This window comes from Vombatus ursinus, unplaced genomic scaffold, assembly GCF_900497805.2.
Source record: "Vombatus ursinus unplaced genomic scaffold, bare-nosed wombat genome assembly UNPS02014801.1, whole genome shotgun sequence".
NCBI classification, from domain to species: Eukaryota; Metazoa; Chordata; class Mammalia; order Diprotodontia; family Vombatidae; genus Vombatus; species Vombatus ursinus.
In genome coordinates this window covers 1,928,688-1,953,186 of record NW_020954579.1, presented here as the reverse complement: position 1 = coordinate 1,953,186, position 24,499 = coordinate 1,928,688, and the positions used below count along the sequence as shown (strand labels likewise).

General features: G+C 38.1%; 1 protein-coding gene across 4 annotated transcripts in view; it reads left to right on the top strand.

The window, feature by feature from the left end:
- The first annotated feature begins 12,629 nt into the window (after window positions 1–12,629).
- Window positions 12,630–24,499, top strand: part of CDK12 (cyclin dependent kinase 12) — a 72,707-nt gene continuing 60,837 nt past the window's right edge. For all 4 annotated transcript variants that reach the window (XR_003570111.1, XR_003570112.1, XM_027873300.1 and 1 more), the window contains exons 1-2: window positions 12,630–13,709; window positions 18,458–19,345. Coding sequence is in view for 2 of the 4 variants with exons in the window: in XM_027873300.1 (XP_027729101.1) it covers window positions 12,640–13,709; window positions 18,458–19,345 (1,958 nt within the window). In the remaining 2 variants the exon portion in view is untranslated. The remainder of the gene's footprint in view (window positions 13,710–18,457; window positions 19,346–24,499) is intronic.

The window sequence follows — 24,499 nt, the reverse complement described above, 5'->3', positions numbered from 1 at the left end:
CCCATTCTCCTTTATCGTATGCTAAACATGTCCAGTTCCTTTAGCCCATCTTCATTTGTCATGGAGTCAAGTCCCTTCTATTTTGGTTGTCCTTCACTTTACAATTTATTGATATCTTTCTTAAATCATGGTATCCAGAACTGAATACAGTATTTAAGATGAGGTCTGATGAGGGCAGAGGACTGTGATATTATCCACTCCCTATTTTTGAAAGCTATAAAACAGTGACTGGGTACATAGTAAAACGAAAGTGCTTTATGTATCTGTCCCTCTTTATGCAACCTTCAGGGAACATTAATCCTAAAACAAATAATGGAAGATATGAGCATGCTAATTGCCATTTAAGCATGAAACTAAAAGGAAATACCCTACTTAAGGGTCAAAAAGGTGTTGCCAGTAACTGATTTTACTCTCATTTCTTTGTAAAAATATTAAAAACTCCTATCTTCCCCTTGATAAACTTTTTAAAATATATAAACAATCTCATTTTCTCAAAATTGCCAAATAATTTTAGAGATCTACACCAATTTGCATGAGGGATCTAGGATAATATATGTAAAAGCTATGGTCTTATATTTGGGGGAAAATTGTGAATGTCCAGAGAATAAATAAATGTTTGTAGCTTAAAATTTTTAAAGTTTGCTTGGGGTCACACAGCCAATCTTCTGTCCGAGGCAGAACTTGAATCTAACTCTCAAATTTCAATGCCAGCTCTCTGTGTATAATACTACCTCTTTAGGACATCGATGAAAGGAGGTAAATGTTCCATAATGAATATGTTTTTATTAAAAGAATTGTTTATCTGAATTTTGAGGCTCTGAATGATTCATTGCACCAGACATACAACCCCAGCTGAGATTCACACAGAATTCCATCCAGCTACTAGTACCTTCCTTCCCAAAACTTGCATACATTTTGCCTAGAGTAATGTGCAAATTATTTGGGACAAGCAATTATTTTGATGTGGTTTCATTTTGTGAAAGCCATGGTTATGCATGCATTCTACTGATACTAGTGCTACTCAGAATATCCGAGACTTAAACCAGATGAAACCAAATTAAGCTGGTGTCTTCACCTTTAGTTAGTTTTCTGTGATTGAGTGCCAAGTTTTAATTCTGTGGTTTTAAAGAGTGGCTATTACTCCAAGGAGATATGCAAATGTCTTACAGAGCACACTTCAGTTACTAATAGAAATATTACAAGAGATATTGGTGTGAAGTTAAGCATTTCAAGAATGATTCAAGCCCAAAGTAAAACAGAATCTGTCTTACTGAAGCCCTAGGAAAGGTTGTTTTAAAAAAAATTGTTCAAAAAAAAATACCAAGAACTGACAAACTGTTGTTGGAAAACAACTTAATTCTCAGAAAATAAACAGACCTTAAGAGTAATCTGGAAGGAAGCTAATGCTTAAAGTTGGAAAAACATTGAGATGACCAGTTAAAAAAAGAAGCTGCTAACCATTGCTACACAGAAAAAATTATTGTCATGGACAAGACAGTACAAAGACTGGAGTACTGAAGATTGTCATTTTTGTCGACAGATAAAGCATTTATTAAACTCTATACGCTAGCCACTGTGTTAAATGCTGGGACTAACTAAAAGAAAGACAATCCCTGCCCTCAAAAGAGCTTGCATGCTAATAAGGGAAGACTATCCGGAAAAGGAATCTGAAAAGGGGAAAGGGAGAGGTCATTTGCCTGAGGACCAGGTGGAAAAGTTGTCTGGAGAGTTATGGGCTAATCCTTTTTGGCTGATGTTGTTGATGTTGTTTGTTTTCTTTCTTGAAGAGGACCATGACTTCAGGGAGGTGATGCCATGACATGCAAGTGAATTGGATTTAAGTGAGGGAGGGCTGTGCAAAGTCATCAGCCTCACTTTCTCCTCTAGAGCCATCTGGGGTCCAGTGGCCAGATGTAGTTCAGGACAACTGGAGATGGCCCAAGATGCAGAGGGAGATCTTGACCTTTTCAAGCTAAGGTCTTTAACAGGTCTCATTTTGACTGAGGCAATGTCCATTCAGCTTAATAAGAATTGAAGCAGAGAATGGCCTCTTTACCTAGTCACAAATTTAAAAAATTAAAATAATTTAAATAAATAAAAATCGATCTGGGAGAGGAAGACCCTCTGGGTTTCTGGCCAAAACAGAAACAACTGCTATTTACATTCATTCTATGCCAATCAGGGCCCAAACAATGACCAAGTAGGGATTGACCTGGGACTGATTGTTGGCCAATTCAGGAGAGCCACAGTGATTTGGGGTTAAGGCTGGTCTTTAAGGGGAAGAAAGAAGAAGTAAGTACATCCTCAAATGGAAGTTCCCAGGAGGAATTTATCAATGGGACTGGGAGACCCTGAGATGGAGGGTTTTTTGTGCCTCAGAAGGCATTTGAGGGAAGAGGTGGGGAAATAGTTCTAGGATTCCTGGGCTGAAAAAGCTTTGAAGGGAGGAAAATCAATTTTTTAAGTTCAGGACTATTCCAAAACCATTGTCAAATTGTTAAGCCAAGATGAGCCTGTAAAAGCTAAGCATTGTCATCAAGCAGTAAAATATCTACCCCAAAAAAAGTATTTTGGGGGATTTTTTTTTAATGGGGCCTGGAACTTCTAGGGCTGGAAGTCATATGCCATTGAGGAAGTGATGAACGGATATCCTGGGAAACATAACTGTTTCCAAGTTACAGAAATGCTCAAATGGAGATAGAATGAATACTTACGGCACAACCTTGTTCCATACAACACATCTCAGAGAGTTAAGAAATATATCCACGAAATGGAGCGAAATATGATTCATTGACCTGGAAACAAACTCCATTAGATTGTAAGCTCCTTGAAGGTACGGGCTGTCTTTGGCCTCTTTTTATATCCCCAAGGGGCTTAGCACCTGCCTAGCACTTAGTTATAAGTGTTTACTGATTGATTGGTTGATTGATTTAAACTCCATTGAAAACCTTTGGATTTTAATCTATGGTAGACTTGGAAAAGTAGACAATTTATTACATTAACTACCCAATGTAAAAAAAAAGTGTGATTGCAGCAATTAACCAACAAACATTTATTAAGCACTTACTATGTGCTAAGTTCCAGAGTATTCAGAAAAAAGCAAAAGCAGTGCCTAATTTCGGGGAACTTTTATTTTATTTAGGAGACAACATGATAAAGAATTAAAATATGTGCCAAGATCTTGTGAACTCAGTGCCAGATTATGTAAAACCAGCAATTGTGGCAAAAAAGAGGATATGTTGTATATTGAATGGTTTTGAAAGATGTAAAAAGTTATAAGGTTTATTATATATGTCAATAAATTTAATCATTTTACTCTGTCCAAGTTTGTTCGTTATAGATTTACAGTGTTTTAGAATGTAAGTTCCATGTGGGCCAAGACTTTAATGTTTGTCATTGTTTTCCCTGGCGTTAGCACAGCCCGATACTTAGTATAAAACTTTGATTGATTGAAATCACTTGTTAACTTCCTGACTCCACCCACCCAGGTAACTCTAGAAACTGTGTCCAAAGAGTTATCAGATGGTACTGGGTGTGGAAAGAGGTCCCCAAGCTGATGAAGTCATAGGTCTAAACCAAAAATAGATAAAAGCTGTAATAAAAGGAAGTAATTATACAATGATTTTTTGACTGGTAATGCTATTTTTAATAAGGAAAAGTCTTCCTAGAATAGTTAGAAGTATAACCAAAATTTGAGATGGCCCCATGAGAAATCTCTTAGCCTTAAAATCTTTATTAAACTTTTGTTCAATATTTGCTCTTGTGTGCTCCCCAAAGGAAAGGTTTCTGGCCTGCTTTGTATGGTACATAAGTTTTGTGGTGAAAGCATTGACTTCATCTGACTCATCACCTTGGCTTACAAAAAGTAAAGGCTATACAAATAAAGCAAACCAAGCAGATACAGATTTCTGAGTTGGCAGTATTTTTCTAGATCCAAGCAACCTTCATAAATAATAATAATAAAAAAAAAGGACTTACCCATAGCAATAACAATATCAACATCCCCTTCTTCAGGACTCCATAGACCTGGTAACAGGAGTATTTTCTATGGTGGAAATTTATCTTCTACAGAACCAGTTATTTTTTTAATCTCAGTGCTTTTGCTTTTATGTCCAAATGTTCTCAACCATTTTTTCAGTCACAGAAAAATAATTGAAGTTATAGTTTTCTCGCTTTTTTCACAGTATGACCCAAAGCAAGTGACCTATTAAGTGATGAGGATATGTGATATAGTGGAAAGATGTGTGTACATGTACATGTAGTGAGGGGAAAGAACACGGTTCTAGCTCTGTCACTAATCCTCTGGTCTCAGGCAAGTAATGTAAGCTTTTTTTGAAAAAATTATGAACTTGATAAATCATCAACAGAGATGGGCATTCTCTTATATACCAAATAGAAAAACAAGATTATACATGAAACCGAGACTCTCTATTCTGTACAACTTCTTTTTTAAGTACATATTACATTTCATTAATCAGTATCAATCTAGCCCTGATCGGTCTCTTCTGAACTTTCTCCTGCTTCCTTCTGTGGTTTTTAATCAATGGATACTCACTCTCTCTCTCTCTCTCTCATCCCTATCACTACTCTCTCCAGTCCCCTGCAAAAATCTCCCTGCCAAAAAAATTTAAACCCTTTTGTAACAAATATTGACAATAAAAAACCCCATAATTTGGCCATATCTGAATTTATCTTGTTTTGTACCCTTGATCCCTCTCAGCATCAGTTTTCTAGAGTCAAGCTTGGTGATTGCATTGATCAAAGTTCATAAACCTTTTGCAGTGATTTTCCTTTATGATGTACTCATTTTATAAATTATCCTGATTCTACTAACTATACTGTATATCTGTTCATAGATACTTTCTGTGAATCCTTTTACTTTCAGTCATTTATTATGGCTTAATAATTTATTTCATTATATTCATATAGCATAATTTGTAGAGCCATTACAGTTTGTTTCATTACATTCATATAGAATAGTTTGTTCAGCCATTCCCCAATAGATGAGCACCACTAGTTAGATGAATTCTCAGATCTAACAAAGCATTAGTATTCCTATCCTTTCAGCCCCCTAACAATTGTTATTTTCCTTTTTTGCTATCTTTGCCAATCCATTAAATATGAGGTAGAATTTAGAGTTGTTTTATTTTAAATTTCTCTTATTAGTAATTTGGAACTTTTTTTTTCAAATAGTTGATGATAATTTTCCCTTCTTTTAAGAACTCTCTGTTCATATCCTTAGACCATTTATCTATTGAGAAATGGCCCTTGTTCTTATACATCTAATAGTTATAACTCACAACTGGGCCTAAGGGGCTGAGGTGCTATGCCCCTTTCCTCTCCTCCTAGGGATTCCTCTTACTGAATGGGTTTATTCCTAGGGAAGCCTGTCCTCTAATGAGAGCGGTTAAGCTTCTTTTCTCATATCCTTTTGTTCTTTATTCACCTACCCCAGAGCTCTGGGAGAAAGTACTTAAAGCTTTGATTTTTTTTTTCTCATGTCTAGGGTCTCCCCAAAAAGAGGAAGGACAAAAGTCTTCAGTGTGCAATTTGAGTCAGGTTTAGTTAAGACAGCTATCTATTTCCTCCATACAAAAGAAGTACTAAATATAAAGACTCACAAGCATTGACAGTGACTCAAAATAGGGTACATTAACTTATAGTTACTGTTATACTCTCCTAGCAGATTGAGACTTAAAAACCATCAAGGCATAAAAAATTTGTGAGAGTGCAAACCACCAGGAAGATTAGATCCAAGTGAACCATGCCTCATACACTGAGAAGTACACAGATCATTAACCACTCACTGTTACCCTATGGCTAGCAAACTCTTTCTACCTAGTATAATGAATAGAGCATTGGGCCTGAAGTTAAAAGAGCTGAGTTAAAATTGTGCTTCAAACACCAGTTGTGTGGCCCTGGACATGTCACTTAACCTCTCCTTGCCTCCTCATCTGTAAAATAAGAATAACAGCACCAAATCCCAGGGTTGTTGTGTCAAATGAAATAATATTTATAAAGTGCTTTGCAAACTATAAAGTAGTATATACATGCTGTTGTTCAGTCAGATCCAATTCATTGTGACCTATGTACCATACTGGCCATGGGGTTTTCTTGGCAAAGATCTTGGAGTGGTTTGCCATTTCCTTCTCCAATGGATTAAGACAAACAGAAGTTAAGTGACTTTCTCAGGGTCACACAGTAAGTATCTGAAACCGGATTTGAACTCAGTTCTTCCTGACTCCAGGCCCAGTGGACCCAGCTCTATCTACTAAGCCATCTAGCTTCTTCCTTATATGCATGCTAGCTGCTATTTATTACTAATAATAATCATTATAATCATTATAATTGTTATTATCTCCCTATCCCAATAATTAGCATTGGCCACCTAGGCGCAAATTATCGATAACCCTACCTTCTGTCTTCAAATCCCTATCCTTCTCAACCCTACCTCACCCTTGTCCACTCCATCTCTGCCTACCCTATTAAAGAGCTGATTCTTTTTTCATACTTTGCTTAGCCTGCTTCTCTTCTCTTGAGATGCCCATAGAGCCAACTCTCTTCATCCTTTTGAAGCACAGATCAGCCCTCTCCTTGCACCATGCTTGTTCCAGCTTCTCAAATCAATAGGCAATCTCTTTCCATTGATTCTGAGAGAGTGTTTTGCTTTTATACAAATTACTTAAGGGTATAGTGCTTGGTACATGGTAAGCCCTTAATAAATACTTGTTGACTTAACTCAGGTCTGATTGTTTCAATCAAAAAATATGCTAACTTAGTCCAAGTAGCAGAGCCAAATAAGAATAGTTTCGAGCCCATCATTACGGCTATGGCCTCCCTTTCCATGAGGCTGCTAGATGGCCCATTGGATAGTGCACACTGGAATCAGACTCATCTTCATGAGTTCAAATACAGCTTCAGACGCTCACTAGCTGTGTGACCCTGGGCAAGTCACTTAGCCCTGTTTGCCTCAGTTTCTTCATCTGTAAAATGAGCTGGAGAAGGAAATGGTAAACCACTCTAGTGTCTCTGCCAAGAAGATCCCAAATGGAGTCATGGAGAGTCTAAAATGACTGAACAACAGCAACAACAACAATAACCTCCCTTTCCATGAGGAGCAAAATTCCCTTCATCCTAGACCTCTTTCTCTTATATTCCTTTCAGCTTTTGTCATCATTACTTTTATTCTTTTTGCAGCCTTTCCTCTCTTAAAGTTTATTGCATCAAAGTTTTCCATATCATTCAAAACATGATGACTGTTGTTTACCAGGCCCAGGTAATTTTCCTTCCTTTCTCAGGGATTTCAGCATCTGACTCACTGTCTTCTTCTCCTTCCCAATTTCTGTTCTTATTCTAGGAGACTTCAGCATGCAAATTGATGTTCCTTCCAGTTTCCTAACTTCCTAATTGCTCAGTCTTTTTATGTCTTCCTTCACTCCACTTTAGGCACACACAGGGATAGCCACACTCGGGATTACACCATTGCCTACAAATGGTCCACTCCCTTAAAAAACTAACTTATAATCATTTCAACTCTCTTAAAATCTCACCCCTCCCCTTTGACCCAGCAATAGCATTTTTAGGGCTGTATTTCAAAGAGATGATAAAAATGGGAAAAAGACCCATATGTACAAAAATATTTATAGCACCTCTTTCTATGGTGGCAAAGAACTGGAAATTGAGAGGATGCCTATCACCTGGGGAATGGCTGAGCAAGTTGTGGTATATGAATGTAATGGAATACTATTGTGCTATAAGAAATGATGAGCAGAGAGATTTCAGAAAAACGTGAAAAGACTTGTATGGATTGATGTGGAGTGAAGTGAGCAGAACTAGGAGAACAGTGTACACAGTAACAGCCACGTTGTGTGATGACTAACTTTAATAAACTTAGCCCTTCTCAGCAATGCAAGGATCTAAGATATTTCCAAAAGTCTCATGATGGAAAATGCTGTCCACACCCAGAGAAAGAACTATGGAGTTTGAACGCAGATTAAAGCATACTATTTGCTCTTTTTTTCCCCCTCTGTTTTGTTTTGTTTCCTCTTTCTTGTGATTCCTCCTATGGGTTCTAATTCTTCCTTACAACATGACTAATGTGAAAATATGTTTAATAGGAATGTATATGTAGAGCCTACATCAGATTACACACCATCTTGGGGAGGGAGGTGGAAAGGGATGGGGAGAAAATTTACAACTCAAAAGCTTATGGAAGTGATTGTTGAAAACTAAAAATAAATTAATTAAAAAAAATAAAAAACCCTCACCCCTCCTAAATGTATTTTTTGACCATCATCAGAATCTCCAATTCTTCACCACTTAGTTCTTTTTCCCTGATCTGTCTTCACTTTCTTTCCTCCCCATCCTGACCCTATAGTTAACCAGTTCAACTCCTCACTGTCATCAGTTCTCAAATCTTTCACCTCCTTGTCCTATCAAAGCCCTCATACCCCTGAATTAATCCCATCCTCTTCCTTTGCTCTTTAAAAAAAATTGTTTTTCAATTAACAAGTACTTTCTCTTCCAACTTAGAAAAGAAATCTTTGTGACAAATAGACATACTCGAGCTAAACAAATTCCTACATCGGATGTGTCCAAAAATGTATCACATTCTGCATATTGAATCCATCACTTCTCTATCAGGAGGTATATAGCATTCTTTATCATGATGGAATCCTTGTTGACCATTACATTGATCAGAGTTGTTTTCTTTCAAAATTATTATTATTAATCAATTATTTTCTTGTTTCTTCTCACTTTAATTCATTAATTCACACAAATCTTCTTAGGTTTCTCTGAATCTTTCCCTTTTGTTACTTCTTATGGCATAATAGTATTCCATTGCATTTTGGTTCCTCTATTCTTACATGCTGCTGAATGGAACTGGAAGAAGTCACAGAACCATACTGGCTGAGTATACTATAAATTCATATTGTTCAGCTTCAGTTAGATCTTTGGTATAGGAAGCAATCTCTTTTTTCCCTTCCTGATCCATTCCCTATCTCATTGACCACAGAAGCTATTCTGAACCTCCTCTCCTCATTTCCTAGAGCATACCCTCTCCCACTCCCCCACTGCCTCAGCTGAGGGATTCTCTTGCTTTACTGAGAAAATTAGAGCAATAGCTCCCTCTTTCCTCCTTTCTATTTCAAAAATGTATTATCTCACTCTCCTTTCCCCCATTTTATTATAATGAGGTAGCCATTTTCCTTGCCAAGGCCAATCCTACATGTACCTTTGATTACATCCCTTCCCCTCAGTCTCTCCCTGTGTATTGGTACCTTCCCTACTGCCCTCAAGCAAGCCTAAGTCTCCCTCATCCTAAGAAGAAAAAAAAAACTTTCAATAAACTCAACAACCCCTTAGACTCTGCCCCCCCCATATCTCCCCTACCTTTCTCAGGCAAATTCCTAGAAAAAGCTTGTCTACATTTTTTGCTCCCACTTCCTTTCACCTTAACCATTGCAATCTGGCTTCTGACTTTCATCATTGACCTGATACAACTTTCTCCAGTGAATTCTTAATTGCCAAATCTGATGGTCTTTTCTTAGCTCTCATCTTATTTGACTTCTCTGCTTTTGACACTGCTTTGACTTCTCTGCATTTGACATTTTTGGCTACCTTCTCTACTCCTGCATACTTTCTCTAGCTTTGGTTTTCATGACACTATTTTCTCCTGGTTTTCATACTACTTACCTGATCACTCCTTCTCAGTCTCTTTTGCTGGCTCATCATCCATATCACATATCCTAACTGTGGGTGTTCACCAAGTTTTTGTCTTGGACCCTATTCTCTCTCCATACTCTCCCTTGGTCAATTCAGTTCCCATGCTCCTATGCTCCCATGCTTAATATCTCTTTGCAGATGACATAGATCTACTTGGCAACAAGAGAGAATTTATGCCAGGTACTATGCAAGGTGCTGAGGATGAAAAGAATGAAACAACTTTTATTCCCAAGCAGGTTACATTCTAACCAGAAAGACAAGAGGTACATATGGAGTCATATATAGAATGAGTATAAAGAAAATAAATTCAAGGCATTTAGAAAGAGAGAGAGAGAGAGAGAGAGAGAGAACAGTAGTCTTTGGAGAGATTAAGAAATGCTTCATATAAAAGGTAGTACTTGAGATGTATCTTAATCAAAGAGAAAGATTAGGTGAGGTATAAGAGAGAGTTTGGTGGAAAGCCAGTTTGGTTGGATCATAGAGCACAGGATGGGTATAATATTCAACAAGGCTAGGAAGATAGTTTGGGACAAGTTTGTGAAGGGTTTTAAAAGCTAAATAGAGGAGTTTATATTTTATTCTATAGGCAATAGGCAGCCACTAGTGTTTATTGAGTAGGGGAGTGAAACAGATCTGTGCTTAAGGAAAATCACTTTGGGAGCTGTGTGGAAGAGGTTAAACTGGAAAAGGGCAAAACTTGTGGCAGGAAGACTAATAAGGAGGCTGTTGCAAAAATATGAGCAAGAGATGACGAAGTTCTGAATCAAAGTCGTGGCTGATTTGGCAACAATTTCTCCCATGAACTTCATATATTCAGCTGCCTTCTCCCTCCACCCCTGCTGCTCCCTTCTCTTGGTTAGTTCCTATTAGAACCTCCATTTTGAGGAAATGACAAGCCATCTTTCATTCTCCAGACTTCATTACACTTCCCTTCTTCCCCAGTTTTTCACCTCTCTTTTACATGTTGTGTCTCCTCATTAGAATGTAATATTTTAAAGACAGACTGTCTTTCTTTTTACTTGCATTTGTATCCCCAGTACTAAGTCTGGCATATGGTAAGTGCTTTATAAATGCTTGTTGACTTGATATCTGGAGACATCTCAAACATGTCTAAAACAGAATTTAGTATTTTTTCTCCCAAACCCACTTCTCTTCCAAACTTTCTTTTATCTGTCAAAGCTACTACCATTCTTTCACTTTCTCAGGTTCATAACCTTTGCATAAACCCTTTGCTTCTCACTCTTCCTCACCTCACATATTCAACATCAGTCCAACCTCTTTATATGCTATTCACAGTTATGTACCATTTGCAATGTCTAATAAGCAGTTGGTAATGTGGGACTGAAGCTCAGGAGAAAAACTGTTGATTGGCACACAGTAGGTGCATAATAAGTGCTAACTTTATTGATTAATCAGATCAATCACTTGTAAATACAAAAGTTTGAAGAGGAAAATTAGGTGGAGCAGAGAAGGCTTCACAGAGGAGATAACTGCCTGAGCTGAACTGTAATAGGGACCCCAAAAGTCTTTACCCTCAAGAAGCTTACATTTTATGAAGGAACCATCTTTATACACAATAAATGATATATACAAAGTAATAAATAATAAGTAAATTATATATACAATATATACAAGGTAAATAACATATACAAGGTAAATTTTATACACACACAATATAAAGTGATTATATTGCCAAGGGTAAGAACCTTGGTGACTAGAATGGATGGGTGGATGGATGGATGAAGAGTTTACAATGTGCAAAGTACTTAGGATACAAATAGAAAAGATGGACCTGTTTCTCAAGGAGCCCACATTCCATTGGAGGAGATAATACATATAGAAGATTTTAGCAGCAAGTCAAATAGGGAAGGAGAGTGGAGCCTTCGACAGTAACAAGAAGTTTGGAGGTGGGAAGGATACTGAGGGAAAGATCGTATGGGGTAACGGCCATGTTTTCAGACTCCTGTTAGGAGCAAGATGTCCTTGTAGGTCCTGCAGTGGTTCTCTTAGACAGCTTCAGGTAAAGGCAGGCAAGCGCACTGTGTAAGGTTACTAAGGAAGCTGCTGGCTAAGGCAAGCTCCCGATAAAGTCTTGTTTGAAAAAAAAAACAGGATGTTGATTATCAATAAAGATTTGTTTTAGTTTAAAAAAAGTGGCTACCTACATTCTCGCGAGAGGTCGATGACTCGTTCGTCACTAGTCCAACCCGTTCTCGCGGAGTTTGGTAGCGCCTGAAGAGGAGGGAATAAGGAAATAGGAAAGGAGAAAGTGGCCAAAGGCTGGCGTCTCTCTCGCGAGAGCAGCGCCACTCTCTCGCGAGATTTGGGCTGCGTTTCCCACCCCCACCCCCAGCCTCAGCTAAGTGCCGTTTCGGTTTAACCTAGTGTGTCTGAGTGTGAGAGCGTGTGTGGTGAAAGTGAGTGTATGTGAGGAAGGCCTGAGGCGAGGGGAGCGGGTAGTGACTTCCCGAGGAAGGAGGGACAAAGGGAGCGGGGGGCGCCCAGACGTCGGGCCCCCAGCGTCAGGAGGCCTCAGGGCGAGCCGGACTGCCGGCTGGGGGAGGGCCCGCGCAGCCCTCACAGACAGGCCCGCTCGGAGCCCGAGGCGGCCCCACAGCTCCAGGGGGCTGGGTCGGCCTCCCCCACCCCCTGCGGGGCGGGAGCCTCTGCCTCTGCAGCCTTTGAGGAGCTTTTTTTTTTTCTGCCTCCCCCTCCCCGGGCGCTCTTCCCTCCACCTCATGTAGGAAGGAGCTGAGGTGTAGGGAGGGAGGGAGGGGGGGCCAGGGCGAGCGCCTTCCCCCCCCCCTCTTTAGGAGGGGACTCTTTGCTGAGCGTGAGTTGGGGGGGAGGGTGGGGGTTGACTTTGGGGATTCTGGGGGATTCCTCTCCCCTCTTGAAGTTAGGGGAAGGGGAATGCCCAATTCAGAGAGACATGGGGGCAAGAAGGATGGGGGTGGAGGGAGTTCTGGGGCCATGCATCCATCATCTCTGGGTGGTGGTGGCAGCTCTAACAGCAGAGAGCGGCATAGACTTGTGTCCAAACACAAGAGGCACAAGTCCAAGCACTCCAAAGACCTAGGCTCTCTGGCCCCTGAAGCAGCCCCTCTGAGCACCATGATCAAGCCCCTGGTGGAGTACGACGACATCAGCTCTGATTCAGACACCTTCTCTGATGACATGGCCTTCAAGCTAGAGAGAAGAGATAATGATGATCGTCGGGGTACTGATAGGAGTGACCGGCTACACAAACATCGCCATCATCAGCACAGACGAATCAGAGAGCTATTGAAAACCAAGCAGATAGAGAAGGAGAAGAAGGTGGAAAAAAACCAAGAAGTTTCCAGCAAGTCAGTGTCCACGAAGGATCGAGTTTCTGGGACTTCAAAACGACTGAACGAAGAGAATGATGACTACGGGAAGTCACTAGTATCTAAGAGTAGCAGTAACAAGGAATCCAGATCAGCCAAATTCCATAAGGAGAAGACTCGAAAAGAACGAGAGTTAAAGTCTGGACACAAAGATCGTTCTAAAAGTCATCGGAAAAGAGACCCACCCAAAAGCTACAAATCAATAGATAGTCCCAAACGCAGATCCAGGAGCCCTCACCGAAAATGGTCTGACAGCCCTAAACAGGATGACAGCGCTTCTGGAGCATCATACAGCCAGGAATATGATGTTAGTCCTCCAAGGTCTCATACCTCCAGCAACTATGACTCCTACAAGAAGAGCCCAGGTGGATCATCACGAAGACAGTCAATTAGTCCACCTTACAGAGAACCATCGGCCTACCAGTCAAGCACCCGTTCACCCAGTCCATATAGTAGGCGGCAGAGGTCAGTGAGTCCATACAACAGGAGGCGTTCATCCAGCTATGAGAGGGGGAGTGGTTCATATGGTGGTCGATCACCTAGTCCTTATAGCCGAAGACGCTCAAGCAGCCCATTTGTGACCAAGCGCTCTGTGAGTCGGAGTCCTCTTCCCAGGTATGTGATCTTTCTTTTCATTTCTTTACCTTAGGAGAAGATAGGTTGTGGGAGAGAAGGACTGGAATGCACTGAAGGGCCTTTACCTGTCAGTAAGTAGTCAGGACCACCTATGACCAAGAACTTTTGTGGGGGCTACCTATCAGAATAGATAAACCCCTCTAGTCTCTAGTAGACCTAGTATCTTAAAAGTAGAAAGTTTACGTGGTAAAAACTACTTCCATGGTTGGTCCCAGCTCCTACCTTTGGTGAGACTTTAATCTGCAAGGTACAGTGTGAACAACCACCTGTTCCCATTCTTAAAGGTGGTCCCATCAAAGAAGTATGAGGCTCTGTGAGGAAAATCCATATTCACTACTTGATACATTTATAATAGTGGTCTAGATGTCCTGAGCTTAGCAACCTATTCTTAATTTAAAAAAATACATTTCTCTTAGCTTGAGGATATTTAGACAGGGTTCGTTTACAAATTGATATCATTCTATTGTTCATCATCCCCACTCCCTTTTCATATTAATCTAAACCGTTTTCTTCTATTTAGTATTTAAAATGTATCTCAATACTTTCCCTTCTTTTGACAGCATGGTAAGGCAGAAATTGGTAATCAAGAGAAATAGGCTTCTTTTTAGCTCCATCATCAACTTCCCTTGTGACCATGGACCAGCCATTTTCTTTCAATAGATTGAATTAATACCTAACTTGGTGATATCCTTAGAAAAAACATTTTCTTTTCTAGTTTGAGATTCACAGCTTGGAGTAAAGTACTTATGGAAAGTTTTTCTTCTTCTGTGTTTTTATTTTCAAGGAATAGGAAACAGCACCCTTTTTTCAAACATACTTTTACATGCTGTCAGTATGTTTATTCCATTTTTTAAAATTCATATAGTAGAGACATTCAACTGCTCTCCTGCCCCTATGTGTCAATGCCAGTCCTAGGAATGGAGCAGGGAAGAATCTAGCACCATTCTTAAGGGAATTTTTGCTAAATCAATAAGGGTCTAAGACCAGATGATTTATAATATCCCTCCCAACTCTAACATTCTATTAAGCTATGAGGCTGTGTAATGGATCCTTTAAGGGAGCTGGAGTAATTTTTAAAGAATTAATTGTTTTGTTCCATGGAGTATTGCCAGTTTGCTTAGAAGGGTAAATTTTATTGAGTATTTCCTAGTAGTTATAAAATAGTTTTCTGAAAATATCACTAGTCCATTGGGTTTGTGGCTTCAGGAGTTCATTAATCTGTAAAATTAGGGTACTATATTAGATGGTCTCTAAGGTCTATTCCAACTTCATTGTTGGAATGACATTCTTGAAATCCCAGGCTTCATTCAAGGCTCAAAGCACATGAACCACTTCCTATATGAGACCTTTCAGGATCCATGTTGTTAAGTGTTCCACTTCAACCTCCTGGAATTACTTTGTACATTTGAATACTTTGTATACATTTTGAATTTATTTTTCTGTGTGCATGTTGCTTTCTCCCCTCTCCCCAGTGGAATGCATCTTGAGGGCTGGGATTATTTTCATACTAGGTTTAGTCCCTTTAAAATCTAGTATATGGTTCTTGGCAAGTAGTAAGTGCTCAGTAAATGCTTGTTAAGTTGAATTGAAGAAGTGCCAGCAATAACTGCTTTTTTTTGGATAGTTGTTTTGGGCAATGATAGAAAATACTCCATCTCATTCTCTGTTTCTTTCCTCAACCTTGTTGAAGGTTGTCTTAATAGTGATATAAAATTAAAAAAAAATAGAAGGGCAGGATGTAAATTTGACACCTGGAGTCACAATCATTTCTGTAGTTTTGTGTTTGTTTTCCTTAAAAGAACTTTGCCTTTACACAGAATATCAGTGTTTGGTATTGTCATGTGTATGCATTCCTCCTCTATTTCATAGGCAATCCAAATGGTGCCAGAAGTTCAATGCGCACTTGTCAGAGTGGATCGAACATGAACATGTGGTGCCTTTTTGTGTCCATCTTCTGTGGTTTTTCCTTTTTACACTGTCAGAAGGAAGCAGGCATAGTAGGCACTCAGAGAGTTTTAAAAAATTTAGTTTAGACTGACAACATTATTAAAGAAGCCAGAAATTCTGCATTAGAAATTACTGTGTTGTAACCATAATAATGATACTTCAAGTTCAGGTGGGATTGGACTGGTTTAATTCAGTATTGTAGATTTAAATTTGGAAGGAGCCTCAAAGGCTAGTTTCAACCCCATTCAGTGTAGTTCAGCCCCCTTTATTTTACATTTGATGAAGCAGACCCAGGGAGGTTAAGTGACTTTTCCAAGGTCACAAAGGTAGAAAAGCATTAGAGACAGAATATGAACCCAGGGTCTCCAGAGCCAATGTTTTATCCACTGTGTCATGCTGCCTTTCCAAGAAGATAAAGGTTTCCTTTTTCACAAAAGAGAAGAAATGGAGACTAAAATGCCTTACTTCAGCCTCCAATAGACTTCTATTTTTTCTTGTGGAGAGAGCTAGAATTCATATTTAACACAATCATGGTACTGAACATTCTATGTTATTTGCTTTTAGTATATGGCTATCCAAACATAGGTTATGGGACTAGGAGTCAGAAGCCCTGGGTTTTAATCTAGTTTTTCTCACGTAATAGCTGTGTAACTGTAGTCAAGTCATTTAACCTCTGGGCTTTGATTTCGTCTTCTGGCAACTGGGAGTTACAACAGCTACCCTGTCTACATCATAGGATAGTAATGAAAATCAATTCAGCAAACATTTTAAGTACTTAAGTACAAGGCATTGTGGGAGATAGAACATAGTTCCTGTTCTTGAGTAGTTTATAACCTGGTATTTCAATTGAATGAAATATGTGAAAAACAGAAAACTGTAAAGTACTACATACACCAGATAAGGTAGTAGAATTAGTACTAATAATTAATACTGTAGCATTTCTTTGGAGAATTTGTTTAATTTGTTTAATTATTATATTGATGAAAGACTAAAGACAAGTGGCTATAGTGAATAGCCTTCAGCAAGAGTCAAAGTAAGTAGTTGAACTTTTGGAAAATGTTTCCAAAGTTTTCCTTGGAAAAAAGAGGGAATTTCATTTTAGCCCTGTTTTAATGACAGCAAAGAAAATCCCTTTCAGTCAGGTATTTAAAAGAAGAACATAGTATTCTTCAAGGATACCTACATTTGATAAATCTACCTACAAACTTTTTACCTCCATAAATGTGCATAATTTGACAGTGGATTTATGTTGAACTCTATAGAATATGATGGTAAAGTTTGGGTTTTATCAGTGCATTTTTGGAGCAAGTTTACCAAATTACCATAGATGATGTTGATGATCAAGAGTAGATTGGAAGGATTTGTGGTTTGTCCAGCCTGATTTTTAGCAGGGGTGCTTCTTGTACTTTCAGGACTTTATAGACACTTCAGTCAAATGGAATTCATAGTAATTCAAATTTGATTTAGCTTCCTCTCGTTGTTGAGGTTAAGTTTTATTTCTCTTGTTTTTTTATAGTTTCCTTCAAGGAAGGAAGGGATGGAGGGAGGAGGAAAGGAAGCAAGCAAGGAAGGGAGAGTGTTTGGAAGTAAAGAAGTGCCCTGCCTTTATATGATCTGAATTCCTGAAAAGTAGAGTATTAATCAGAACACCTTAAAAGGAGATAGGGAGAAGGTCTTCCTCTTTTTTGATAAATCCTGAGTTTGATCTTTCTGTAAAACAAATACTCTAGATTTTTCTGTATTTTTAAAAATTCAGATTTTTGTCTTTACATTAGAATACAGTGAGGAAACACCTGTAATAATACAAAGTAGATTGTTTTAGCCCTAAAGAATTTGACTGAAGTTTGAAAAGTAAACAGCTACCTAGTCAGAAAATTTGGGTATCTGAGGCATGCAAATTATTTTTATTTCCTACAGAAGATCATAGCTTCAGGAATCTCTTTAATATTTTCACAGCTTTAAAAAATGTTTGAAATTTAAAATCTAAAAGCTTTGTCTTTTTGTGTTATTATTATCATTGCCCCTTCAAAAGTACGAAAGAAGAGTCATATTTCCTTAGCATAGCTAGTAGAGAAGAGCTTACTCTTGAGTGAAATGAGGAAAATGTAGACAAAAGCTCTCTAACAACTGAAGTGTTACACAAGTGTAACATGGTATTATTAGATTCAGGTATGCTTGTGTCCAGCAGCTAGGTAGTGCAGTGGGTAGAGTTCCAGGCCTGAGGAAGCATCTTCCTGAGTTCAAATCAGTCTTTAGCTGTGTGACTAGCTGTGTGACCCTGGACAAGTCACTTAACCCTGTTTGCCTCTGTTTCCTCATCTGTAAACTGGCAAACCACTCTTTGCCAAGAAAGCAAATCTTTGCCAAGATAACCCCAAATGGGGTCACGGAGTCAGAAACAACTGAAAAACAACAGAAAAACAACAAATGCTAGTGTCCTATAGGAATCAGTTGCTATCCATTTATTTTTAAGGTAGATCTTAGGATCATCGATCAAAAGCTAGAAGGGGTTTCAAAGGCTAACCCCTCTTTAAAAAAGAGAGAGAGAGAGAAACTAGGAAATTGAGGATCAAGTGACTTGCCACGGTCACACAGGTAGTGAACAGGCAAAGTTTGATCCCAGCTCTGAATCTAGAGCCACAGTTCTTCCATTCTACCACACTATATGTTAATTTGAGTAATGTTTGTTCCCATCTGCCAGAGCTTACTGTACTAATTCTGTTTTCCTTGAATATGATTGTGAAAGATTCATTTTTACCACTAGTCCCTTCTCTCCACAGGAAATCAGTGAAGTCTAGAAGTAGAAGTCCTGTATATTCTAGACATTCATCTTCCCACAGCAAAAAGAAGCGATCTGGTTCACGAAGTCGACATTCTAGTATCTCACCTTCCAGGCTCCCATTAAACTCCAGCCTGGGAGCTGAGCTCAGCAGAAAGAAGAAGGAAAGAGCAGCTGCAGCAGCTGCTGCAAAAGTGGATGGAAAAGAAGTGAAAGGGTCACCTATAATTTTGACTAAAAAGGAAAATATCTCAGGAGAGACTAAAGAGTCAAGTCTTGAGTCTAAAAAGTTATCTAGAGTTTTAAAATCTGAAAAATCTGCTTCAGATACTGAACTGGTAAACTTAACACATCTGAATACAGAGATTAAAACTTCTTTAGATTCTGGAAAAGTAAAATTGGATGAGAACTCTGAGAAGAAGCATCTTGTTTCTGTTAAAGACTTGAAATCACAGGGATTAAAGGACTCTAAACCCATAGCATTGAAAGAAGAGATTGTGGCTCCAAAGGAATCAGAAACAATGGAAAAAGAGGCTCTTCTGCCTCTCCCTACAATTACTTCTCCACCCCCTCTACCAACTACCACCCCTCCACCTCAGGCACCTCCCCTGCCACCTTTGCCTCCATTACCTGCTGTTCCACATCAACCACCTTTGCCACCTCTCCAACCAACTTTTAGTCAGGTCTCTAATTCTGTCACCCCAACTTTGTCATCTTCTACTTACCCAAGGACATCTGCTCTATCCTCTCAGGCAAACTCTCAGCCCCTCTTACAGGTTTCTGTGAAGACACAGGTGTCTTTGACAGCTGCTATTCCACACCTGAAAACTTCAACTTTGCCTCCTCTGCCACTTCCACCCTTACTTCTTGGGGAGGACGACTTGGATAGGTAAGTTTACTAGACGCCTTTTTCAAAATTAACCCTGATGCTCTGCATGTCAAGTTTTATATGTCTTATATTTAGATTCTGTTTAGATTTGTGTTTAGATCTATCCACGTCAGCACTGCTTTAAACATCACGATTATGAGTAGAGTACATTTTTGGTGTTTGACTTTTATTGGGAAAGAGCAGATCTAGGGCTTCCATTAGTTACAAAAATTTGTAGTAATAAGGGAGCTATGTTAACCATGTCACTTGACTGTTTTTGATTCAGATCAAAGGTTGTTGTAGCTACTTTTAAGGTAAGGCAGCAAGGACTCTAAGGTAAAATTCAAGTCAGTTAAGACAGACCTACATTTCACACTAGCTTTGTGACCATGAGTAAATCATTTGGCCTCAGTTTCCTCATCCACAAAAATGGAGTTAATACGTATAAAACCTACCTCACCGCGGTTGTTGAGAGGCCCAAATGAAGGAATATACATAAAGTGCTTCACAAACATTTATCAATCTTAAGCTGTTACTTACCAATTTCTCTCTGAAAGGTAAAGAATAGATAATAATTCCAGAATCTTCACAAATGAGAACAGTTGAGTCACATGAGATTTATGGGAGGGTGGCAGTGAAGCATAAATTTGATTTTATGATAGACATTTGGAAATTGGTTTACCCATGTCCTCTGCATAACTGATTCCAGGCACTACCAAGCAAACCTAACTGTTTAACAATTACATGTACTATGGCAACTCCATTTGTTACTGTTTCTTTCCATTAGTTCTTTTATTCCTCTGAATCTGGATTGCCTTTATTGCAGCATTCTTTCTCTGTACACAGAAAAACCGATACTGCTGAATTTTTTGCTGTCTAGTTCGATCCTTAAACTTCAGATTTCCCAGGTGATATTGGTAGACTGAATAGTACCTTTCAACTCTTCAAACTTATTTTCAGTCATCCCCAAACTAATCCATGTGATTTTTAAGGAAGAGGAAGGCATATCAAATAGACTTTGTCCTTTTCTGTTTGTATCAGCCCTCAGTAATTTTTTAAATGACTTGTCATGTTCTCTTCATAGTAGCCAGTAATTATGATCACAGAATCTTAACTTTAGAGCTGGAAAAGGGACTTTGGAGATCCATTTAGTCCAACTCTTTCTTCAGATGAGGAAGTTGTTACTTGCCCAAGGTCAAATAACTAATAAATTATTCGAAGCAGGATTCAACCTAGGGCTTCCTTAATCCAAGTCCAGTCCTCTCTCCACTACACCACAATACCTTCTTATGCCATATACCAAGAATTTAACAGTAATAGCAGTAGAAATACTGTGCCTGGCATTTAGAAACTTTTGTTGAAAATGCTCAAAGTCATGATAGATTAAGCATGTGTTTTTTTAAATGTAGTCTTATTAGGAGAGGAAAGGAACTCTCTTTACCCTCATCTAAAGGGACTTACTCCCTGAAGGTCCTGAGTCAGCTATTAGTTTTCATCTATCAGTGTTAACTAAGAATTTTATCTTTTGGAAGCAGGTAAGCTACTTTTCAAGTCAAATCGAAATTACATTAAATATTTTTTAGTCAAATGATAATGGGTCCAGCATTTGATTTTGCCTCTAGGTTGGATTGTTCTTATTAAAGTCATACTAAAATGCTTATTTTTTAGGTGATTAAATGGAAAGGAGAATAAAATTGTTATGTGTATGTACATAGGAAAAGTTGAGCATGAGACGGGTTTTGGGGTGGAGCAGTAAGACCTTAATAGATACTTGCCTGATTTAGTAGAATTGGCATGAGACCTCTGCCCCCACCCCCAAAAAAAACCCCAAAAACCTCCAATAGTATTATGTACCTATTTGGATTTTGACATTTCAAAACACCTTATTTCCCAATATATTTTTTTATTTTTTAAATGTGCTACTATATTTGGTACTTGTAAAAGATAAGTGAGTTGGTAAGTGGAATATAGGGATAATTAAGAATTTTTGACCATAATATTAGGAGTGTTTATAATTTGGGGGGGGAGTGAGGCAATCGGAGTTAAGTGACTTGCCTAGGGTCAAGTGTCTGAGGCCAGATTGGAACTCAGGTCCTCCTGACTCCAAGGCTCTATCCATTATGCCACCTAGCTGCCACTTATTTATCATTTTTTTTGTTTGTTTTTTTAAGGCAGTTGGGGTTAAGTGACTTGCCCAGGGTCACACAGCTAGTAAGTGTCAAGTGTTTGGTCTGAGGTCACATTTGAACTCATGTCCTCCTGACTTCAGGGCTGATGCTCTATCCACTGTGCCACCTAGCTGCCCCTGTCATTTTTTTAATTCAGGAGTTTGCTTCTGTTTAACAAAAAAAAGCATTTAGGATTGTTCCTTTGTAATCTAGCCTTTCTCATTTATATGGAAAATAATTCAGGAAACTGCATATTTGTATTATTGTGCTTTCTTTTTGAAGAGAAACTGGAAATTTTCTTTAAATCAAATTTGCATTTTATTTTCTACAGAAACTTGTTAACCCAGGTCTCAGGCTAGGAATAAGCTAATTTTAAAATTTAATTTCATTCCATTCCTGTAACAAAGCTGAAGATCAGTGTATAGGAAATACTGCTGATTCATGGTTTCAGAAAGCAGAAACTGCAGGCACATAACTCATAGCCACTAATCTTTTGTTAGCATTTTGTCAGGATACATTAATTGAGGATTTCCCTTGACAGGTACAGTATCCTTCGAAATGGCTAAGTTGTAACTTCTTCTGTTGAGAGAGTCCGTTTGTCTCCTTACTAACTACATAAATCTTTCTTTCCCTTCACATGCTCCATCATGCTTTGAGTGTAGCCTGTCTTTTGCTGACAACTTGGTTCATATTGGAGTTTATGCTGTGGAAAAGGACTGCCCCAAATAAATGATGAATATCTTATGAGAAAGAGAGGAGAAAGCTATACTTGAGATTAGATTTTGGTTCTCATGATGGCACACATTTACTCTTGATGACACTGGTTGAAAATTTTGTTGATGCATGTCATGGCTTTTGTTACTTTTCTTTTAAAGGCTTCAGAATTGAATAGTGGCTCATTTTTCATAAGCTTGTTTTGCAGTGGGAAGGAAAGGGTGGGTGGTTGCATTTTTAAAAGCTGTGTTTTTAAGATTTGAAAAATATTGGCAGTTCCACTAAACGTACATAGTTAATCACCATTTAAGCCAAATTGTAAATCCTGGGTGTTTTTAAACTGTTATTTATATGGTACTTTAAGGTTTGAAAAGGGCTTTAACCCTGTTTGACAGATGAGGAGGCTGAAGCCAGGAGAAGCCAAATTGACTTCTCCTGTTCTTGCCAGAGGCTAAGTGACTTGTCAGCTAGTAGTAGTCTGAGGCAGGATTCAAACCCACATCCTCCTGACTGGAGGATGGAGGGATTTATCCAGCTACTATCAACTAGACAAAGGTGCCTTTGACTAGATAAAGATTCCATGGAAGGGAAGTATTTTAGGTAAATACTAATATGAACTCTTAGGAGATCCTCTGATTATACAGCTAACCTGTTCAATACTCTTAATATACCACTACCATGTGACCATAGTCCGAAAAGGAGATGCCAAAGTTTGTCATAGGACAATTAACATCAGCATTTCTTGAATCTAAATCATTAGATAAAGACTTTTCCTGACTACTTTACTCTCTTGTGGTCAGTACTTGCACATTTCCAACAAAGTAGTTGGGGAGAATCAAGATTCTGTTAGACACAAAATGGAATTTGTTCTATTAGTAATGGGCCTATATTGATTTTGTCCATGTGCCTCTAATGATATGTTCACATATATATTAACCAATATCCATACTTAATGTAATGTGGAATTGCTATAAGCTTCAAGTAGTTTAATAAAACAATATACTAGTAAACATCCTGAAGTATGTTTCAGGCTGATAATATAATTTTTCATTTTCTTCCACAAAAAAATTTCTTTTTTTAAACATAATTTTTTATTGATATTTTTTGTTTTTATCACCTCAATTTCCCTATATTCCTCCTTCCCCCCAGAGAGTCATCACATATAATAAAGAATAGCTTTCAGAGAAAAAAGAGGAACAGAAAAAACAATCAGCAAAATGATCAATTCATAGGAAGAAATCTGAAAATACATACAGTGTTAAACATCCACAGACTTCCCACTTTTGCAAAGGAGCAGGAGAAATCCTCTCCAATTTTTGTGGTCATGCCTTTTTTTTTTTTTTTTAAATACAAAAAATTTTGTAGCATTCACTTTTGATTGTTTTCTGCTTGTTATTCTTTCTATTTATATTGTCCTTTTTTTCCTCGTCTCTACTTCACTCTATATCAGTTTATATAGGTCCATATTTCTCTGTTTTCGTCATATTCCTCATTTCTTAGAGCACAGTAATATTACATTACATTTATGTGTCACAGTTTGTTTAGCCATTCCCTGGTCAATGAATATCTACTTTGTTTACAATTCTTTGCTGCTACTAAAAGTGCATAGTCTTTTCTATGATAATACTAGTCAACCAAAAAACTCTAGAGACGACAAAGTATAAATATAAAATTTGTAATAATGGGGAGATAATAAAGGCAAGACAATTTATCAACTGTAGATGTTCTTCATATCTACTGGGGGTGGGAGGGAAGAAAAGAAAACAGGTTTCTGTAGCATAATCTTTTTAAACTAGATAGAGTTTCTGGAATTAGTGGTTAGTAGACATAAAACTGATGAAGTAAGGGAAGTTATCTCTTTCTCTGAAAGTCTTTTTTAAAAAATAGAAAAGTTTCATGTACTTCCTATCCTTTTGATTTACAGATTCAGACATTTTAATTTTTTTATAGTAATATAAAATATAATTTATGGATAAACTTTTGCCAATTTTTCTAAAGAAGGTTTTGTACTATCTTTTTAGGCACATTTAATTAGCCCTGCTTTGCTGGATGTGATATACTATAACACGTCAACATAATACAGTTAAATCGTGCTGTTTTAAACTCACTTGTCATGTCTTTCTAATGTGGGGTTAAAATGATGGAAAAAGGTAGGAAGGATACTTTTCACACCAACAGTAGTAACTTTGTTCATTGCTTGGTTCTTTTATATTGGAAAACTTTCTTTGTCATTGAAGCTTTTGGAAAGCAGTTAGGATTCTGTACACAAAGAGCAAAGTTCTTTTAAAAATAC